The sequence below is a fragment of the Phragmites australis genome, chromosome 16, assembly GCF_958298935.1.
Source record: "Phragmites australis chromosome 16, lpPhrAust1.1, whole genome shotgun sequence".
NCBI classification, from domain to species: domain Eukaryota; kingdom Viridiplantae; phylum Streptophyta; class Magnoliopsida; order Poales; family Poaceae; genus Phragmites; species Phragmites australis.
In genome coordinates this window covers 27,283,725-27,304,691 of record NC_084936.1, presented here as the reverse complement: position 1 = coordinate 27,304,691, position 20,967 = coordinate 27,283,725, and the positions used below count along the sequence as shown (strand labels likewise).

Sequence of the window (20,967 nt, the reverse complement as noted above, 5' to 3'; positions counted from 1 at the left end):
TGGAACATGTTGTGAATCCGTTAGCAGTCAGCAAAGGCTGACTAATACATAATTTAACCAGCAAATTATGGTAAAAAAAAGCAGTTCGATCCATTGTTGCTGCACAAGTATGTCTTAATTTTTGTGCTAAATCGGACACTTTGAATCTGAGTCAGATTCCAAAGCCCGTATCAGATTTTGAGTTATATTTCGCATATTTAATTTTTCTTCATCGAATTAAACATTTAAATTCGAGTTAAATTCTGATACTTGTGTTAGTATTAAGTAACACTGGTTTGATCAGCGACAAGCAAGAAAAGATCCATTTCACATGTGGATTTCATCGAAGTAGCTAGGATTATTCCATCTGACTGCAGCAGCAGCAGCAGCGGCAGCAGCGACGGAGCAGCTAGGCTTCCTCCACATGGAGCGATAAGGCCGCGTTTTCGGCCTCGAGCAAGATACATACAGGGACGCCGGTACTGCTGGAATATGGTATGGTCCCCCAAGAATAGATAGAGGTTTCGTTTGACACGGGGACGGGCACACGGAGGAAGGAGACGACGCCATCGCCGGCTCAGCTACTAAGCTTAGGCAGAGGAAGCAGACAAGGACGGGCTCGAGGCATGTGTGTATATAAATAGACGCGCATCCGAGGCGAGCTGCCAAAGAAAGTAGGAGAGGAGAAGAGGATCAGGGGAGCTGAATATTGCGTCGAGCAACCACCCAGAAGAGGAGAGAGGAGAGGAGAGGAGAGAGAGGAATATATATTGCCCCGAAATTATCGGTAGCAGGCAGGAAGGAAAAGATCGAAGGGGGTTGATCGAAGCTAGCTCGCTTGGAACCAGATCCTTCTCCCGTCCAAATGGTACGTATGCCTGCTCTCTCCGGTCCTTGCGAGCTGCAGCGGCGAGTTTCGATCCGTTCGGTATTCTCTGTTCTCGAACAATCGCCTTGTTTTCTCCATCGGCGGCGGCCGGCGAGGCACGCCCCCTGCCGGCGACGGCTGCGGCCGGCCGTAGCTTCAAGATTCCCTCGGTTGTGGCGAGCTGCGGCCTTCCCCTGATCGCTTCTCGTTCTGTCTTAACATTTTAGTTTCCGTTCCCGCGTTTACTAATGCGCGGCCGGCTGGCTCTGCATGTTTCCTTTCCGCTGCCGCGCGCGCTTCTCCGGCCGGTTTCCCTGGACCGGAGGAGAAAGAGAAACCGCATCCTTCTCACCGTCAGGCGTCGGTCGCGTCGCATAGCACAAGCACGACCGCAAGATCACGGCGCCGGTAAATCTGACCGGTGTTTGATCCTCTGAGGCGATGGGCGCGAAGAAAACGGCGCTGCTTATGCAGGTGACCGGAGCGTGCCGTAGGGAGAGGCGACGGCCGTTGCTGGGAAGAAAAACCATGCCTTTGCGCGCTGTGAGCTGACCGGCCGGCCCCGGCGGCAGCTTACGCCGGCGCTGGCCTTTCCTAACTTTCAGCCCTGAGACCCGCCACAACAATGATATGATCCCTCTTGCTTTTTCTTCTTCTCTCTTTCTCTATGGAAGAAACGTTTTCTAAGAGATAGTACGCAAACATATTGCAGGAATGGTCCAAGTTTTACCTACAAATTTCATTTCATTTCTTGGTCATCACACGCAGGCCAGACATTTCTTGGAATCGGTAGCCGTTTCTTGCTTGCCTCGACCCTCGAGACTCGAGAGCAACGCGCAAGGGACACCGTGAGCCATTTCTTTACGTTGCCATTTGGAACCGTCGCATGCCCTGCCATTTTTTTCTCGCCAGTACAGTATTTAAATCAGTGCAATTTTTTGGAACCTTCGTTGCAATTTTTTCTTGTTTCCCTCCTGTCTTCTTCTGCCGAGTTTTATACAATGTTTGCTCCGTTTCAAGTCCTCCTAGTTTATTTGCTCCATAGTGTCAGTGTCTCGGCGTCGGCGACACCTCGTGGCCTCCGCTGCCATTTCCTCCTTCCCCTGAGATCCGAGTCCTTGTCTGCTCTCTGCAGTAATACGAATATGACGGGCGCGCTGCTGGATTGATGCAGGTTGAGTCGGAGGGCGAAGCGGCGTGCACGGCCGTGCTTACGCCGCCGCTGTCACTGGAAGGAGGCCTCGCGGCGGAGCTCCGGCCGGCGAACCTGGTGCAGCGGGTGCTCAGCCTCTTCGGCAACGTCCGGCCGGGGTCCGACCTCTCACATTTCCAGGTAACTGCTCACCCAGCTGAGCTTACCGCAACTAGCCACCGCTCTCGCCATCTCGTGCATCAGTGCATGCGTGTCTGGTCGAAGTGCAGAACCTTCAACGTGCATCCATGTGGAGCTCCAATCTCGAGAACACAAGTTGGATTACTAAATTCACTCGCTTCAAATCTGGAGCATTAAGCTGAAAGCACCCTTAAAATCGGCATGATTTGGGGGGCTAACAGTGATAGACTGGTTAAGGCATTTTGTACGTGAGAGATAGAGGAGTAGGTGAGGGTTAACTGGGCAACAAAAACAAGTTCCAAAACTACGCTGCATAGACATGGAAAAACGAACGGTAGCAGTATGCACGTTTCTCTGTGGTTTCTCACCTGACCTGACTGCTCTAGTGTTCACCATCCCAAGATAATTTGGAGGTAGTTGTAGTGTCGACATGCGACTGCAGACAAGGACTCTTGAACGCACAATTGCGTCAACACAGAGACAGGATAGTAGTTTTAGAATACTGACTCGGCCCTCTGAGGCGACCTTTGCCCCTCTGCCTCCCCACTCGGCTTCCCTCACATACCTCTCTCCTCTTTGGCTTGGCATGGGCGGCCGGCTCTTTTATGGTGGCGTCCGGATCTACTCGTCACGCCAGGTTTCGCGGGATGGCGCGCGTGAGCGGCTGGTTCCTCACTGTCGCAAATGGATTTGCGCGTGTGGGGCTCCTCTTCGGCTCGGCGTCGGCCGTATCGGCGCGCGGGTGGCTGCCAAATCTAGACGCCACCACCGTGTTTCGCACGACGGCGCGAGGCCGACTCCTTTGTGGTGGCGGCCAGATGTTCATGGTCCACCACCGGGATCTGCGTGGGATCTTTTCCGGGTCCACTCGGTGGAGATCTGCCTCGTAGTGGTGTTGCTACTGCAGGCAGCTCTTGGCGGTTTAGGCGTAAATTCGGTGGCGTGGCCAGCAGATCGGGTTTTGGCTCGCCTTTTTGAGCCGCTCCTCATGGATGCCGGCAATTCAGCCACGTTGTTGTGATGTGTTATGCAAAGATGTCGGCTGGTGTTTGCGATTTGCATGTTGGCTCCCGAGGCTCACGGCGCTCACCGTCGTCCCGGTCTTACTGGGTTGTTTTGGCTCCTCCTATTGCCAAATAGGTCTCTTTCCCCTAATTTGGCCATGAGGAGCTAGACAATTTGGTGATAACTCCATGGGCAACGCATGCGAGGAGTCAACTTCTATCATGTATAGGCTCCTCCCTTTATCAGATCAGTCTTTTCCCCTAGATCTGATTCGTGAGGAACTCTGCGGCTTGGCGATGTTTCTTTGGACTATGTGTGCTCTAAAGGTCGATGGCTGCGTCGTTGCCGGTGTAGCACCGGCGACAGAGATGTTCTTGTGGCACGACTGCGTTTTGCCCCCCTTCAACTTGGTTGCGTGCAGGACCACCGAGTGAAAGCCCTGTTCGGCTTCCTATCAATGCCGACACCGGTGACACCCTCGGGCGCCATTCCTCCATAGAGGTGGTGCTATGGTGTTCTTTTTCTACCTACTTCGGGTTGTTCTTTGGGTAAAAACCCATTTCCGGTTTTCCGGATAGGCAATGACAACATCTTTGGCGCTATGCCCTCCTTGAGGTGTCGTTGGAGAGTTCCTTTCTCACGTTTTCGGGTGGTTGCCGGCTTTGGTCTATTATGTGGTGTTGTCAACCATTTCATGCCTAGTTTGTCCACTGGGTTTGTGGTTTTATGCTTGGGTTTCCCTAAATAAAACGAGCAAGTTAGCCCGCCAAGCTTTTTCTCTTATTAATATTATCGGTTCATCTATTATATTATTATTTGAGTGTTAAAAGGAGCCTCCATGTTTGTTTTGAAGGTCACGAATTTACCACATTAATAAAAAAAAGATCTAAATCTCTCATTGTTATGAACACCTAACGATCTAGATTAAACCAAAGTGCCCATATTAAATATGATTAATAAATAGTTAAATTCGAAATTAAAAATTATGAAAAATTAGTAGTTCGATTTCCATACGATTTGTGAAGAAAAATATCTAAATAAAGAGTTCAAATAAAATAAAATAAATAATAATTAACATTAGGGTTAGAATAAAAAATAATAATTGAAATTGCGGCGAGGCTACTCACGATTTTAGCGTAGACTGTCTTGCTAGTTAAAAAAATATAGTAGTTTTAGTTGGTACTTTTCATGCAACTCAACGTCGGGGAGTTATGTAAAACTCCCTCCGTCCCACAAAGAGTTGAATTTTAGCATTCAAAATTTGTCCCACAAAAACTTGATTTGTAGCCAATTTAGACCTGTGCCGCAAAGACTATATACTATTACTGCTCCTCGAAATTAGTATCGACCCCTAGCCCCCAATCCACGTCATGGCTATTCCTGCGCATTGTGAACTTGTTACTGCTCCCTCATCGAATGCAGCCGTTGTGGAAAACAAACACCCGCTGTTTTGCATCCCTTCCTTCTCTCTCGTCTCCCAGCTCGCCGGTCGCGGATGTCGCGGAGCTCACCGGGCTATAGCATGATTGTGCCAGACTCTGAGTATGGAAGTGGCGACGAGGCTAGCATGGACGACGATCTCATGGCAGGCACAGAGCTCGTCGGGCAGGCGGTCGCAAATGTCGCGGAGCTCGCCAGGCATGGATGTCGCTCTGGACGAGGATAGGACGACGACGGTGAGCTACAGCATGATTGTGTCGGACTCCGAGGATGGAAACAGCGACGATGCCGGCATGGATGACGTTCTCGCAGCGGGCACGAAGCTCAATGGGAGGGCGCGGAGCTCGTCGTCAACTGCGTAGATCAAGCTGACGACATCATTCCTGACTCTGACGAAATGGCGTGCGTGTTGGATTCTCTCGTAGGTGAAACTTGCATCCCTTGCTCTCTTGCAGACGACATGGTGGTTAATGAATCATTCGATTGCAACATTGACACTGAACGGGAAGCTGAAATGGCAAAGGCGAGAAAGAGGGTGGCTGAACGGGAAGCTGAAATGGCGGAGGCTGAGATTCGCAACGTGATGCTGAAAATCATGTTCCCTCGTTTCTTTTGAGATCATTGTTAATTATGGTTTGGATGTTTTGGAACGGGAAGCTGAAATGGCAAAGGCGAGAAAGAGGGTAGCTGAACAGGAAGCTGAAATGGCGGAGGCTGAGATCCGCAACGTGATGTTCCCTCGTTTCTTTTGAGTTCATTGTTAATTATGGTTTGGATGTTTTGGTTTGGTACTCCTTTGCAACATGATCGATGAATGATCTAATTTTGGTTCAAAGCTAATTACATAATGTTCATTGCATACATAATGTTCAGAGTGTTGAAATCAGAAATATAAAACCATGATTATGTTTTGTGCTAGTATTATAGCATTGCATACCCAAAATTGATATTGTAGGCGAACAAGCATGGAGCTCGGTGGTTGGACTCTAAGGTGGGAGTCCGATCGATGGGGGTTCTATCCACCGTCTCACACCTACTCTATTAAAGGACCTCCAATAAAGGCCCTAGGTAAGAGGCCCCTGTTGTAAAAAAAAGTAATATTGTAGCATTGCATACAAAATGTGCCATCATATCTAGTTTGTTCTAAGTGGCTAAGGATTGCATGACACTCTCATAGAGTTCATGGTCACAAGTAAGAGTATTAGGAAGAATGCCTTGAAGCTCTAGCCCCTCCTTGTTCATGTGAGGGATCTTGTGGCCGTTACCTCCACTAGCTCTCATGACCTCAATCAAGCAACCTTGTAGTGTAAGGAACACCCTATTGACCTTAGATGCATCATAGCCATGATATTTATGCTGTACATTAGCTATTAGCTTATCAATATTTCTAGAAATCCTCTTATATGTCAAGGATCGAAGACAGGCAAAAAAACCTCAAGATCTAGGACATTCATATCTGGTGAATTTGGGGGCTGGTTCATGAGGCGGATGTCAAGCCCTGTTTGGACGACTGCATGGGCGAATTGATCATCATCAGCTGGCACATGTGTCCTAGCGTTATCTTGCTGAATCCATATAATCTTGTCGGCATCTTCTAGAGGCCAACATGCTATAATAGCTGGTAGCACTTTCGCAATCAGAAATGATCTAATTGTGTCTCTATTAACCTTGATTGACTTGGTGGCTAGTGTCCCCCTTGCTCTGACTTCTCCTTTGTGCCGGTTCTTACTCAAGAAAACACATGTTAGGTTCGCAAATGAAAAAAAAAAAAAAAATCAAAGTAGTACATCAAGCATGTAAAAATTCTGCACCTTTTTTATAAAAGGCCACACGCCTATCTTGCCATCAAAAGTACAATTTCCTTCTTCATCATATCTTGGCTTGGCAAGAGCCGACAATAACATCACTTTGTCAATTGAGTTCTTATTTTGCACAGTTCTGAGTAGGTCCTCTTCTTCTGGAAGCATGTAAAAATTCTTTGCCTTTTTTTGGCGTTGAACAACTTCTCGTCTAAGTGTACAATGTTGCGCATGTCAATGAATTTGGGTTCGTTTTGCAAAGTATGCTGATCTAACATGGAAACACAGAACCGCAGCCTAGCGTTTTTGTTTGATTCCTTCAAATATGGCTTTAGTGAGTTGGAGTGACGTCTTAGCATCCGCTCTTTGAACCACCTATGTAGTGTGCTTTTACTCACACCTAGAGCATCTGCAAGTAACCGTATAATACTTCTTCTGTTCAAGGGAATAGTAGCAACCAGAGACAAGTCAATTTCAACCTTTTACGCCCACAATTCTTGGGCTTCCTTGAAATTATATCAACAGTTATTCCTTGTGTACAACACTGCTTCACTCTCCACCAAACAGATTGGACTGTAGCCCTTTTCACATTTAACAATTCAGCAACAATTCTTGTTGTGTTTCTTTTAAGTTTTCAACGTTCACTTCTCTCAATCAATGTTGCATATATGTCTTGCCTTTGTATGTCGGTCAAGTTTTTGTATTTTTTTCATCATTACCTTGATCAGGTTGGACTTGTGCATCTTGCTCATCACTTGAATCTTCCAATTCTTCTTCTTCAAAAACAACCTCCATATCGCCGGCGTACATGCCATAGTCCTGGAGGTCTACTTCATCATCATATGAACTTTAACATGGAATTCAAGATTGATGTGAAAAAATATGCTCTTGCGTACCTGACTCTTGCATCATCGGATCCATGTAAAGATTGAATGGATGCCTTTCTTCTCCATGGAGGACTTCCTCTCCTTGGACAGCAGCTGCTTCGTGGAGGCCTTCTTCTCCTTGGACAGCAGCTGCTTCGTGGAGGACTTCCTCTTTCTGGACTACCACTTGTTCTTCCTGGACTACCACTTCTACGGCTGGAATATTGAGATCAGGTAATGCTACCTCTTCCCCTCCTACGACTGGAAGGTTAAGGTCAAAAATCATTGCAACTGAAGCTTAGCGCCAGAATTTTTTGTGCTTAGCGCTATGTCATGGCGGCAAAGCTTGCTAATTTTCGTGAAATCAATGACGGACGAAGCGAACTGAAGCGGCAGCGGACCGTAGCAGCAGCGAGGCAGACGGAGCCTAGGATTTTGCGACATGCGGGATTAAGTGGGGGCAGATCAGTCATTTCACATTAGCCTTAATCTGTCATGAAAAATACTAAAAATCAATTCTTTGTGGGACGGAGGGATTTACAAACTTCAGAACTTTGGTCTTTATCAGAAAGTATTTCTGCACTGGAAATCTGCAAGGATGGTTACAAATTCACAACCATTATACCATTTCAATAATGTTTAATCGCAATCATTGGTGTCGTTTCGACAATGCTGAATCATACCGACGAAATGTTCTCTGGGAATTTCAGCTGCCGGCGACGTTCAACCTGCCCAAATCGCAGCTCCAGATGTACGGGGAAGGCGTGTACTGCGCCGGCGAGGACCACCTGAGCAGGTGCGCCGCGGGGAAGGACAGCCTCGAGCGGCTCACGTCGGTCGTCGCGTGGAGCATCTCGACGACGAGGCCCCCCATCTTCGGCTTCGCGCCGTACAACCCCGTCCTCGGGGAGACGCACCACGTCTCCGCAGGGTCGCTCAACGTCCTTCTCGAGCAGGTGCTGTTCATCCATTTTTCAGCTGCTCAGTTCAGCTTGGCAAGCAGGCACGAGTGTCCTTCACTTCAAACCTGATTTCCAGACGAAAGCTTGCAGCAAAGAAACTCACGAAAAAAATGGGCGTTTTTTTTTTCTTTCTTTTATTTTTCAGGTCTCTCATCGTCCTCCAGTCTCTGCTCTGCACGCCACCGACGACGGCGGAAACGTCGAGCTCGTCTGGTGCCAAAGCCCACTCCCAAAATTCTACGGTACGCCAAATGAACAACAAAAAAAAAACCCAATTTTCATCACGGCGTCGCCATTGAAACAACATGAGCTTTGCTCACCTGAATCTCTGCGCATTTCCCTTTTTTTCTGAAGGCGCCAGCATAGAAGCAACGGTGAAAGGCAAGAGGGAGGTCAGGCTCCGGAAGCTCAACGAGAGGTACGAGGTGGACTGCCCGAACCTGCTCATCAGGCTGCTGCCGGTTCCGTCCGTGGAGTGGTCGGGGAACGTCAGGATCGTCTGCAGGGACTCCGGGCTTGAAGCTGAATTGAGCTACTGCAGAAGCCGCTCTTTCCTCGGATTCGGAGGCGATGCGAGATGCGTAAAGGGCAGGATTTTCCATTCAGGATCAGGTGATGCTGTCTACGAAATCGATGGGCATTGGGATAGAACTGTTTCGTTGAAGGATGTAAGCAGTGGAAAGGTCTCGGTCTTGTATGATGCCGAGCGCGCCATTGCTAACCTCAGTACACCGGTGGTTGAAGACAAAAAGGTAAAAAAAATCCATTGTTTCAGTCGCACTAACAATTGTTTTTTTTTTCTTAAAAAAAGTTTGACAGATAATTCTTGCATTGTCAGTTGTGCTTATTGGGACCGTAGAATTTGCATATTTTTCTTTGAAATTTCATTTTGGTGTATGAAGGAAGATAAAATTTGAGATTAGACACTTTGTACCTGACACATTTGCCATCTCGAGGAGAGAAACAATTTGACACGGTTGTAAAAGAGTAACGCTTATGCTGATCATGTTATTACAGGGCTTGTCACCTTCAGAATCTGCCGTGGTCTGGGGCGAAGTCAGTGAGGCTATTCTGACAAAGGACTGGGAGAAAGCTCGGCAGGCGAAGCGACGAGTAGAAGACAGAGCCAGGAAGCTTCAGAAGGAGAGGAATGAGGTCTGGATGCCCAAGCACTTTTCTCTGTCTCAGAACAAGCATGGCGTTTGGGAATGCTGGCCGTTGGAGCCGTCAGTTCCTCCCGCTCCTATTGTTGTTCCTTCATGAGAGTAGATCACATGTAACATATTCTATATAATAAAGCTGATTTTTTACGTAAACTTAGTTGATTATTATCTTGGTTCTTTGTCGATCTGCTTGTGAATTGTGATCCTAGCTCCTATTTCTTCAAGAATTAATTTTTCACATGAAAAAAGAAATCAGCGTTGAGCTGAGGATTTAATACTAACCTGTGGCGGACATTCAGTGAAAGGTCACAGGTGCGCTCTGAAAATTTACAAATCCTCACGAAATAAAGCAAAAAAAATTCATGGAATAAATGAACAATTTGTACTGTATTTTATTTCCCATAATCTACATAAATGAATCCAATGTTTACATGTTTCCCATCTTATCGAAATACTAGCATATAAAATGCCTGACAGATTTTACCACTGCTATACGCGAGGAGTCCAGGGAACTACTGTCAGAGAATCCTACAAGATCTGTGCATGTGCGTTCATGGTGAGAGTAATCAGAAACAGAACAAGAACATTGCTGGCAGCAGAAGCAACAGCTGATTGCGTCGCGTGCTCGCTGAGGACGGCATCATCCACGGCTGCTGCTGATAGGTGCTTCCAACACCACTGTTGGAGGTCGGAGGCGGCTGCTGGTTGGTGCTTCCGACGCCGCTGATATCAATAGTAGGAGGCGGCGTGCTGCCAGCAGCGCCTCCGCCGCCACTGGTGCTCTGCCCATCGGCCGGCGGCGATCCGAGTGGAACAACATCAGACTTCTGCAACCTGTGTCAAGATCAAAACCACAGTTCAACCACGCTTCACGCCAAGTAGTACGAGTTCTTGGTTCGTCAGAATTGATCAAACGCGTGTCTGTGGATTCTGATCAGTGTTTAGTGTGTTACTGGCTAACATGCAGTCAAGTGAAAGTATACGAATGGTGAGATCAGAGATGAGCAGTGTTGTGCCGCGAGATTACCCGGAGGGAGGCAGGCAGAAGGCGATGGCGTAGTCGGCGGCGTTGCAGGTGAAGGTGCTCGAGCCGTCGTCGTAGGCGTAGCTGTACGCGCGCGGGCACGCGGACTAGAAGATGGACGAGTAGGCCGTCGGGTGGCAAGTCGTCGGCGTCACGCGCGTAGGCGCCACTGCAGCAGTACCTGTCCTTCCCGAACGCCTCGCACGCGCTCCGGCACGCCACCGTGCCGCCGCCGCAGTCTAGACACGCTGCAGAGTTCCACGTGTCAGAAGAGGCACTTGTTACATGGCACGGATGCAAGCATTAGTGCATGGCGCGGGGCACGTACATCGGTTGAGGTCGGCCATGCAGCCGGTGGCGTTGCAGCCGCTGCCGCCCTGCCGCGCCCGCGGAACGGCGACGACCGGCAGGTTGTACCCGTCCACGAGGCTCACGTCGTAGTAGTCCAGGTTGGCGGCGCCCTTCCCAAGCGTGACCTCGAACAGCATCGCCGGCGGCGTAGCGCCGGTGCCGGCCCACTCCATGCGCCACCCGCACTCGCCGGTCTGGCAAGTGCCCTTGCCGTCAGCGTCGAACACGCAGCCAGTGCGCGCCCATATCCGGCCGGACCATCCCGTTGGCGCCGGGACCTGCACGGTCTGCCCCGGCTCGAGCCTGAACCCCGTCGTCGACAGCTGCGGCGTGCCCGCGCCAGCGAGCGTCCCCGGCCATATGGGCTGGGAGCAGTAGGTCGATATGGTGAAGGTGCAGCTCGCCATTGAGATGCTGCACCAATGGGCCAGTGCTAGCACAAAGATCAGCAAACATGGTGAACTACAGTTTCTTAGTGCTTCCATGGCGCAGGTCTTGAGCTAGTCTTATTTTGGTTTACACTTGCCACAAGTTCACGTTGTGTTCTCGACAGGATTGGAGGTAACTGAGAGATTTGGGACATGATTGCAGGCTTTAAAATGTTTTGGGTTGCAGATGTCAAAGAAAAGGTTTGGTGAACTTTAGCATTTTGCATGCCTGGGGTGGCCTCAGAGAGAAGAAATAGCTTATGTAACAATGCAAGGGATAAAGGTGAAAAATGGTACTAGGAGCCTACTAATAGTACTTTCCATATTGTATACACCTTAATCCCTGATTAGATATACGTTGTTTTTGTTAATCTTAACCAATCCTTATTTTCCATAAGGAACACAACCAAAAACAACACTGATTCATATGTTGTGCATGTATGGTTCATGTACTACCTGTATGATTGTACCACACCTCTACTTGTATACGACGATTCCAATACACTGAATCAATTAGAACCAACCAAAACTCCCATTAAAAAAAGAACCAACCACAACTGGTACTACTACAATTTGCCATATGTGGTCCAGTCTTACAATGAAATAAATTATCCTACATGGGGGCAGAACATATGATTCTCCCTGAACATTGCTTTCAGGTGGGCAAACTTGCCTTGCAGCGGTAAGACCAGTACAAGGAAGGCATCAATCTCTCACACACAATGGTACTGATTCTACACTTCAGTTTACTGAATCATTTTATCAGTATAAACAGCAGCATAGGTATCTAAACAGATGCCCACCGCTACCGTTGTAGATTCAGAAAACAAAAATATCATTTCGTATCAGATCGGATAAAGCACAGCTTCCAATCGGGTATGGCAAAAAAACATAACCATCCATGAAGAACCAACTTTATGCTTCGAAGAAATTATGATACAGATACCATAGTATCTACTCACAACAGAAGTAGATCTCTTAATATTATCACATACTCATGCTCAGCATAAGCCTTGCTTAGCCCTCACTCCACCCTTGACGGTGCATGACAATTGAACAAGAAAAAACATACAGATTTATAAATCTCACATGCAGCCTATGAGTGAATAGTCAACAAAGATTAATGTGCGCATTTTCAGGTCCCATTCCACGAAGACATAGCGAAGGGTATTAAAGTATGTGACGATTAGGAGCATATTGAGATAGTAAATTTTGGATGCAGAAAAGTAGTGATCAGAAGTCACTAGGCTAGAAGGTTCTCACATCGTATAACAAGCTCACAGTCCAATCAGAAGGACATAAATGATAAAAACAGGTCCTTATCTTGCAGAATTATACTAAACATAGAACTGTCATGCCGCCTCCTCATTAGGTGCTCCATCACCACCATCTGGAGTATTAGGATCATCAACAATTGTGAGGCCTTCAATGTCCAAAGGGCGTCCGGTCATCGGATCAATAGGACGTCTATCGCGAGGCCCACCCTTGCATGCCATAGCTAGCATTGGAGGTGGAGGTAGAATTCCTGCACGAAAGAGCATGCGCTCCACAGGATCTGATGGCTGTGCTCCAACCGACAGCCAATACCTGCAGCAAGACGATTGTTATCAGACATTAACAACCTAATAGCATGTTCTTCTAGCTTCATTCCATTTTTGAAGATGCCACATGTTCCAAATCATGGCCATGCATCTGGACATATACACGTTCTAAATATAAACACTGTCTCTGCGGTTTAAACATATGCTTATTTTTGTACCCACATATTAGTCACATGTACAGATACCTTGTAGGACCAAAATCAATAATGCACTCAAAAGTTGCAACAGCATGAGCAGTTGCAAAACTGGCTAGCTACAGAGAAATGCCATTCGGCTTGGTAGTCAATTGGTGGAGACAAAGTGGAGAGGGGTATTTGTGGCTACAAAATCATCATTTGGGTTAAATAATGGGAGCAGTTACTGAAAATTTGATCACACATCTATTGTAACTCTTGAAAATGGGTTATACAAATATAGTTCTCCATAAGTCATAAGAATGATATTCTGATTCTGTGTGTCATGCATGTTACGTCTATGCATAGTAGTGCAATTTCAGTGGGCAATTCACCTTGAAGTTCTCCTTGCTATCATGCTCAAGATATTATTTGAGCATTCAGATAGAAAGGGTAAAATACTAAAATGAGGATAAAATTTTCAAGCTTACTTCTCCAGACTGATGCCAAGAAAAGGGTATAGGGTTGCATCATGCAAAATAACTACTTCCTGCACAAGTGCACATATCCATCAGAGGATGTGCAACAGGGCATGCAAAGTCCCAATCACTCAGTAAATCATCTGCGATGCACCACGAACTATGGAAAATTGGAAACTACTATTTAGCAGGCAGAGGCCCTGGATTTGGAACTTTTAAATAATAACTGTGGACTGGTGAACCACAAAACTGCTTATTAATTTGTAGTTGTGGGATTGACGTGATAGGGTAGGGTTGGCTATACATAACCCCCAATTTCTATGAAATACAAGATGCTCATTGAATGGGAGGATATCCTCTTTAAAAAATAGCTTAGTTCCATCGCTGGCATGAGCGAATAACATTTTTTATTTCGGGGGTTATATAGAAGGTATATCTAATAGTGTTAAGTGCTCTCAGAAAAAAGTCAAAAAAATTTCTGAGCTTTGATGTTTTCTTCACCTCAAAGGTTGAAAAATTAGATAACAGAATCATTGGTAACGACCAGTCATGTAGCTAGCTTCTGACTGATAAAAAAGGGAGAGGAAAAGTCTAATAGCTAGTTCAATAACAAAACCCAAAAAAGGAGAGGCAATGCTAGGAATGCTCTAACACTTGGCGCATCCCAAGTTCTCAAACAGTTTGGTAACAAGACCATGACTCTTAGGTTACCAACTGTTTCGATAATCGTTTTCTCTTTTCTGTAACAAAAGGGCAATGAATGCAGGTGTACTCACTTCACTCGGTCAAATTTTAACCCCATCCTCTTGCCACCATCCTTCCCTGCAAACAGCAACACAAAACAGGACACTTGTCATTACTCATTCTTGTCCATTGCACGGCTAAGTTATTTGACTTCAACAATTAAAGCCAGGAAATACCACCATTTCCAAAAATAAAGAAAAATCTTTACTCACCGTATAATGCCATGACACATACTCTACTCATCTAAACAGTGTGCGATTAAACTACTAGTAGAGAATTTCCAAGATAAATATCCCCAACCCCCAGAAAAATCCCCACGAAATCGTCCAAGAAACCATCCGAACCGAAACAGTAACCACTTAATATAAGAAACGAATCGATGGGAGGAGCAATGGATTAGGCTTAGACGATACCGGGGAGCGGGTTGTAGTATCCGAGGACCTCGAGGTGCTTGCCGTCGCGCGGGGAGCTGCTGTCGGCAGCCATCACCCGATAGAAGGGCCTGTTCCGGCAGCCGAACCGGGCCAGCCGGATCCGCACCACCATCTCCGCTCCCCCTCGCCTTCGCCTTTGTGGGGTTGTTGTTGGTTGGTGCGATGGGGGAGGCGACGGTTTTCGGTTAGGAAAGGGGTGGAATGCATCGACGGACGAAGAAACGTGGAGAGTGGTGGTAGAGGTACCGAGGTAGACGAAGGGACGAGGGTCATGGGCCGGTCAGTTGCATGGGCTTTATGGGCCCGGCCCATAGGTTCATTCTGTTGCATGGGCTTTATGGGCCACGACCACGCAGCGCCGCGGCGCAATCATCTCCGGTGCCGCTGGGCGGGGACGCCGGCCGCCGCCACCGCGTGTCCGTGAGGCTGAGGACGACAAAGTGGACGGTGCGGCGCGTCGGGTACGCCGAGCACCTTCGCATTGCGGTGCTCTGCGGCGACAGCTTCTACGCGCTGGACACCGAGGGCTACATGTTAAAGATCGCCTTGCCGGCCTTGTACGCGACGACGCTTGTCGTGCCGCGAGCCTGCTGGACAAGCACCACACAGCCCTCCGCGGCGACATCGAGAAGGGCTACCTGGTCGAGGCCGGCGGCGAGGTCCTCTCCGTCTGGCCCCTGTTCTGACAAAGACAACGTACATGCAAATTAATTACTGCATGCAACCCGTCGAGGACGATCCACCTTAAGAATGCATGCATCCACATTAATTAGCTGCATGCGCCGGTTTGTATGCATGCATGCATAGCCCCAGTTTGCATGCGCGCCAATTGCTTTTTGCTCTTGATATGATTCTACAGCTTAAAATTCATGCTTTAGCATTCCTTCTTTCCTTTAGCTTTTCTTCTTTCCTTCAGTATCTTTCCTTTAATATTTATTTTTTCCTTCAATATTTCTTCTTTTCTTCTGTATTCCTTCTTTTCTTTTTCCTTCAGTATTCCTTTAGGAGGATTCCATCAGTATTCCTTCATTATCAGTTAAATCGTGTTTCAGTATTAGTTCTTTCCTTCAGTAGTCTACATTTTCTTTCAGTAGTTTATCCTTTTTCGGAGCTCAATAGTTGTTCAACAGTTCATCCTTTCAGAGCTCAATAGGTGTTCACCAGTTGATCAATAGATGTTCATTAGTTGACCAATAGTTGATCAGTAGATGTACACTAACAGTTGTTCAGTGGTTCATTATCCAACTGAGATGTTCACTAATTGTTAGAAGTTCAATAGCCAACTGAATCATCTTCTTCGTGTTCAGTAGATGTCCATTAGTTGTTCATTACCTAACTGAGTCATCTTCTACGTGTTCAGTAGATGTTAAGTATCTCGATGAGAATGCATCAGTAGCTCGGTGAACTACTAACGACGATGGGTGGAGGCAACTAGTGATGCGGATGCATTAGTAGCTCGACGAAACTACTGACGATGATACGATGAGACACAACTACTGATGAGGATGCATCACTAGCTCGGTGAAATTACTGATGATGATGCAAGAGGAGTCAACTATGAGGAGCGTCGGTAGCTCGGAGGACTACTGATACGACACGATAAATCCTAGGTTACTCCTTTCAGTAATTCATATAGTGAAAACAAATTTTTAAACATAGTTGTTTCAGTAAATCATTCCATCTATGAATTAATCATCTAGTCAAGACAATGGTGAATAAGGTGGTCCCTACTCCCTAAGAGAGTGCACAAAAAGCTGTTGCAGTTCAACATGGTGCGTCCGGGAATCCGTAATTAATTAGCACTGGTGGGTGTAACTGAAGTATATACTATTTTCTAAGATATATATATATATATATATTTATAAGTAAAATATATATTTTTCTTGAGATGAATATACTACTTTTTAACATGTATATATTTCTTTCTGAACACCTATTAGAAGGGGAGTATGTATATCTAGAAGTATAGAAAATGCTTCATATATATATACACACACATGAATACATGTGTGTATCTTTGGTGTAGGGTGAAATGAATTTATGGTTTTTGGAAAAAGCTCGTTTCCGCTGACACACATGATTTTCATTTAAAGATGTTGAAATGTCTTTATCTTTTTTATTTCTTTACATTTCTATGGATTGTAACTGTAATTTCTTTAACGTACAAAATTGCTGTTTCTTACAAAGGCATCTTCCCGCATTGTTCACCTCTTCATATTGTAAACTAGGCAAATCACTGTATTTGCGAGACCATATGGTGCTGATAGTAGCAAGAAACATATGTCCTCTCTGCTATGAACAAACTACAGTTACCTGACTGATGTTTCTTTCAGCAGTAACCTCTGCAAGAACACCTGCCTTCTTCAAAATGATGGAACCTGTTTGAATCTCTCAGAATGATCTCTCTGTTGCACATCTTGGATATGAACTTGGTAGCCTCATGGCAGTGACTGCAAACTCTCGAGTTCTTTGTCACACGGATTGGCCGCCCTTCCGATAAATTCAGCACACCGAATGCAACGGCGAGCTTCGAGCTGTGCCCACAAAGTGCCTCGTCATGCACCGCGTCATTGGCACCCATCAGAGCATACTTTTTTTTAGGATCATGACCTTCTTCCCGCATCCTTCTGGCAACATCATCCAGGAACCCTGCAATTCTGTTCCCCTGCGGGTGATTCCGGTTATCCGCGGCGAAGACATGAACCTTGCCCCTGACCTCAATCCAACTGCAGCCAGTGTTCTCACGGAGCCCTCGACCGCTAATCTTATTCTTCAGCTTCCTGACAGCCTCCCATCTCTCAGCCTCGGCATAGATGTTGGCAAGAAGAACATAGTACCCTGTGTTCTCAGGTTCCAGATTAAAGACCCTCTCTGCTACCTTCTCTGCAAGCTTGACATCCCTGTAGATTCTACATCCATGCAGCAATGAAACCCAGATGCTTGAATCAGGTTCAATCGGCATTGACTCAATGAACTCAAAAGCCTCCTTCAGATTTCCGGTATGGCTAAGCAGGTCAACGATGCAGACGTAGTGCTTCAGTTTGGGCTCTATTCTGTGTTCATTCCGCATAGCATTGAAGAATCTCCATCCCTCATCTCTAAGACCAGAATGGCAGCAAGCATACAGTATGGCGCTGAAAGAGGCCGCATCTGGCTCAACGCCGCTGCCTCTCATCTGCTCAAAGAGAGCAATGGCATCTCTGCCACGACCATGCATGCCATATCCAGCTATCAGGATGGTCCAAGAGATGAGGTTCTTCTTAGTCAGACGGTCAAACAAACGTTGAGCTACTAGTAACGCACCGCACTTAACATACATGTCCATGAGTGCATTGGATGTATAATTGTCTTCCAGATATTCTCTTCGCAGTGCATAAGCATGTATCTCCCTGCCTCGCTCCAAGGATGAAAGGCTTGCAGCAGCAGGAAGGATGCAGGTCATGGTCACCGCATTAGGTCTGAATTGGAGCAACATGTCACTGAACAAACTAAAGGATTCATTGGCAAGATTATTTCTGGAGTAACCTCCTATTAGTGTATTCCATGAGATTATATCCTTATTCATCGCACGGTCAAAAATCAAACGAGCATCTTCCATATTCCCGCATCTCGCATACATTTCCATCAGTGCATTAGCAACAGGAAGAACTTTCTCCATTCCATTTCTGACGGCATATCCATGGACAGATTTGCCTTGTTTCAAATATTCACCACCAGCAAAAGCATGAAGAGCACTAGTAACTGCAAAGATATCTGGTCTGATACCATCTAATCCCATCTCTTGAAGTAACCCAGCCACTTTGTCAAACAGCCCAGCCCTTGTATAACTCGTGATCATCGTCGTCCACGACACCACGTTTTTCTGATCCATGCTTCTGAATATCTGATTGGTGCTATGCCAATCTGAGCAATTTGAGTACATATCGAGAAGAGTGTTAGCAAGAGATGTCTCCCCAATCAACCCAGTTTTCACCGAACAGCCATGAACCACCCGTCCTACAAACCAATAGCGTGATTGTGCACAAGCCGGCAAAACACTAAGCAACGAAGCCGAGTCCAACTCCTGTCCCTGTATGCACATTCTTACAAACAGCTCAATAGCTTTATCGTATAATCCATTGGAAGTGCATCCACTTATTATAGAATTCCAAGAAATGATATCCTGATGAGGCATTCCATCAAACACCTTGAGCGCATCCTCAATCATGTTCGATTTTGCATAGAACGATATCAGTGCATTGCAAACTGCACACTGTTCCCCAAAACCCAACTTTACTAGATACCCATGAGCCCCCAAGCCATCCCTGAAACCAGACAAACTAGTGATACACTTCAGAAGGCAAGAAATGGTGTGTTCATCCGGTGTAATTCCAAGAACATGCAATTTCTCAAAAAGTAAGAGGCTTTCTTGAAATTCACCAACCTTTGCATACCCACCCATTATCAGATTCCATACATGCACATTACTTTTTGATGACATTACATCAAACACCCTTCTTGCAGAGCCCATGTCACCGCATTTCACATACATGAATACCAATTTGGATCCAAGAACATCATCTATTCCACTTTCTAAAGATTCAAGCTCCCAGAGAATTCCAGCTTTCACAGAGTACCCATGCACCGCTTTCCCCACAAGCTCATAACCTAATTCCGCACATGCAGGCAAAACACTGACCATTGTCACTGAATTGATCTCCAGACCATCAAACCACATTTTGCTGAAAAGATCAACAGCCCTACCATGCCACCCGTTTGAGAAGCATCCACTAATCACAGAATTCCAAGAAATGGCATCCCGGTGATGCATACCATCAAATACCTGCAGCGCATCCTCAATCTGGCCACACCTTGAATACAATGCTATCAGAGCATTAGCAACCGCACATTGTGCCCCGAGACCCAACTTCTCAAGGTACCCATGAAGCACCTCGCCGCCCATGATGTTGCCCAAACTGGCAATGCACTTTAGGACACAGGAAATGGCGTGCGCATCCGGAATAACCCCACAGCAGTGCATCTGCCTGAATAGCAAAACACCTTCTTGAAAATCACCAGCCTTCGCATAACCGCTCATCAGTGAAGTCCAGACAAGGACATCACTGACTTGAGGCATTTCATCAAACACCCTTCTTGCACTCCCCAGGTCCCCGCATTTCACGTACATTAGCGCCAGCCTCTTTCCAAGAACACTCTCCATTCCACCAGTTCCGACACCGGATGCGCAAACCAAGGCATGGGCTCTCTTCCCAGCCTCCAAATACCTCTCCTCCGCGCATAGCTGAATGACCGCGCAGTAGCTCCGTGCATCAACCCCGTCAGAGCCCAGCAATCTCAGAGCCTCCGTGAGGTCGCCCGACCGACAGAGTCTCTGAATTTGCACGTTCACGTCGTCGGACCTCGGGACTCGGTTCGGTGGCTTCTTGGTGTTCCTTGGACTTGCAGCAGCGGCCGCCTCCAGGACCTGAGCGGGTGGCGCGAGCACGCCACAACGAACCCTTGTTCTCCGGTTGGTGGTGTTCTTGGGAGGTGGCCATGGTGGTGGGGCGCGGTGGTTGCTGGAAATGGAGGAGAGCGGAGGCGTCGCCATGGGAATGGGAGCAGGAGAGTTCAAGCTTTGCCGCGAAACGCCGTGAGCTTTGTCGCAGTTTCGGTTTTGCTTGGAGGAAGAGGGGACCCGGGCGCGTCGACCTCGGAAGTCCAAGCTCAGAGGCGGCTGCGGCGGCGGGCGGTGAGAGCGCGCGGGAGAGAGATGAGAGGAATGGGGAAGAAGTGAGACCGGGAGAGGATAAGATTTATTTGCCATTGCAAATTTTTGCAATCCAGAAATGTGTCACTGATACATTCCGAGAATTTTTCAAATTTGCAATGATATAGATGATTTTTCTAAATTTTAACATTTAACCGCAACATGAGTTGACTCTAAGAGATAAAATAGCCCTCATACCACTCTCTCCTACACTTGCTAAAATAGCGCTGATGTATCTCGAACACGTAGAGTCTCTCTCTAGTTTACAAAATAGTACTGATGTGTCTCTGATATGTGAAATCAGTGTGATAAAATATAAAATTTTATAATGGTATGAGAGTTGTTGCCTCACTCTGAAATCATGTTAAAAATAACCTCAACACTCAAAACCAGTGCAAAACGTCCCCTGGTAAAAAACAACTGTTGTTTTGGATGATATGTCACTATTTAATTGGATAGCTTTTATTGGCATCGTATCACCGGCAGCAGCTGTTACTTGAAGCAATTCTGTTTCAAATTAAACAATTATTTGTTCAGTTCTAAAATTTATCTTTTTTTCTCATTGCACAAGTCATATATTTGTCTGAAAATTATTAGACGGCTATATGATAGTATTCTCTACACCACAG

At 46.6% G+C, this 20,967-nt stretch overlaps 4 protein-coding genes across 7 annotated transcripts; 1 reads left to right on the top strand and 3 right to left on the bottom strand.

Moving 5' to 3' along the window:
• Positions 1–463: 463 nt before the first annotated feature.
• Positions 464–9,583, top strand: LOC133896226 (oxysterol-binding protein-related protein 4C-like). 4 transcript variants are annotated; one of them, XM_062336788.1, is made up of 6 exons: positions 464–847; positions 2,022–2,180; positions 8,001–8,246; positions 8,398–8,494; positions 8,607–9,004; positions 9,270–9,583. In XM_062336788.1, exons 1-6 carry the CDS (start codon positions 845–847, stop codon positions 9,513–9,515), a joined length of 1,149 nt encoding a protein of 382 aa, XP_062192772.1. In that variant the 5' UTR covers positions 464–844; the 3' UTR covers positions 9,516–9,583. The 4 variants fall into 4 exon arrangements, with proteins under 4 accessions (XP_062192772.1, XP_062192771.1, XP_062192774.1 ...); XM_062336787.1 differs by lacking the exon at positions 464–847 and having other exon boundaries at positions 2,016–2,180; XM_062336790.1 differs by lacking the exons at positions 464–847; positions 2,022–2,180 and adding an exon at positions 5,301–5,693.
• A 1,137-nt stretch (positions 9,584–10,720) lies between these two features.
• LOC133895191 (pathogenesis-related thaumatin-like protein 3.5) lies at positions 10,721–11,730 on the bottom strand. Its single transcript, XM_062335356.1, has one exon. It carries the CDS (start codon positions 11,273–11,275, stop codon positions 10,721–10,723), a length of 555 nt encoding a protein of 184 aa, XP_062191340.1. The 5' UTR covers positions 11,276–11,730.
• Positions 11,731–12,321: 591 nt separating this feature from the next.
• On the bottom strand, positions 12,322–14,820 carry LOC133896483 (small ribosomal subunit protein bS16m/bS16c-like). Its single transcript, XM_062337102.1, has 3 exons — positions 14,569–14,820; positions 14,188–14,233; positions 12,322–12,805 (listed from the first exon to the last, which is right to left on the bottom strand). The coding sequence occupies exons 1-3, from the start codon at positions 14,699–14,701 to the stop codon at positions 12,571–12,573; spliced, it is 414 nt and encodes a 137-aa protein (XP_062193086.1). The 5' UTR covers positions 14,702–14,820; the 3' UTR covers positions 12,322–12,570.
• A 1,820-nt stretch (positions 14,821–16,640) lies between these two features.
• Positions 16,641–20,376, bottom strand: LOC133895717 (pentatricopeptide repeat-containing protein DOT4, chloroplastic). Its single transcript, XM_062336208.1, has one exon. It carries the CDS (start codon positions 20,177–20,179, stop codon positions 16,919–16,921), a length of 3,261 nt encoding a protein of 1,086 aa, XP_062192192.1. The 5' UTR covers positions 20,180–20,376; the 3' UTR covers positions 16,641–16,918.
• Between the last annotated feature and the right edge of the window lie 591 nt (positions 20,377–20,967).

What these genes read in the sequence shown, in the direction of transcription:
- LOC133896226 (XM_062336787.1), top strand. Translation starts at nt 2,016, where the DNA reads ATGCAGGTTGAGTCGGAGGGCGAAGCGGCGTGCACGGCCGTGCTTACG. An exon ending in CCGACCTCTCACATTTCCAG is followed by an intron (nt 2,181 to 8,000) that starts GTAACTGCTCAC and finishes TGGGAATTTCAG; the next exon opens with CTGCCGGCGACGTTCAACCT. An exon ending in CGGTGGTTGAAGACAAAAAG is followed by an intron (nt 9,005 to 9,269) that starts GTAAAAAAAATC and finishes ATGTTATTACAG; the next exon opens with GGCTTGTCACCTTCAGAATC.
- LOC133895191 (XM_062335356.1), bottom strand. Translation starts at nt 11,275, where the DNA reads ATGGAAGCACTAAGAAACTGTAGTTCACCATGTTTGCTGATCTTTGTG.
- LOC133896483 (XM_062337102.1), bottom strand. Translation starts at nt 14,701, where the DNA reads ATGGTGGTGCGGATCCGGCTGGCCCGGTTCGGCTGCCGGAACAGGCCC. An exon ending in ATACTACAACCCGCTCCCCG is followed by an intron (nt 14,234 to 14,568) that starts GTATCGTCTAAG and finishes TGCTGTTTGCAG; the next exon opens with GGAAGGATGGTGGCAAGAGG. An exon ending in TTAAAATTTGACCGAGTGAA is followed by an intron (nt 12,806 to 14,187) that starts GTGAGTACACCT and finishes GTCTTGCTGCAG; the next exon opens with GTATTGGCTGTCGGTTGGAG.
- LOC133895717 (XM_062336208.1), bottom strand. Translation starts at nt 20,179, where the DNA reads ATGGCGACGCCTCCGCTCTCCTCCATTTCCAGCAACCACCGCGCCCCA.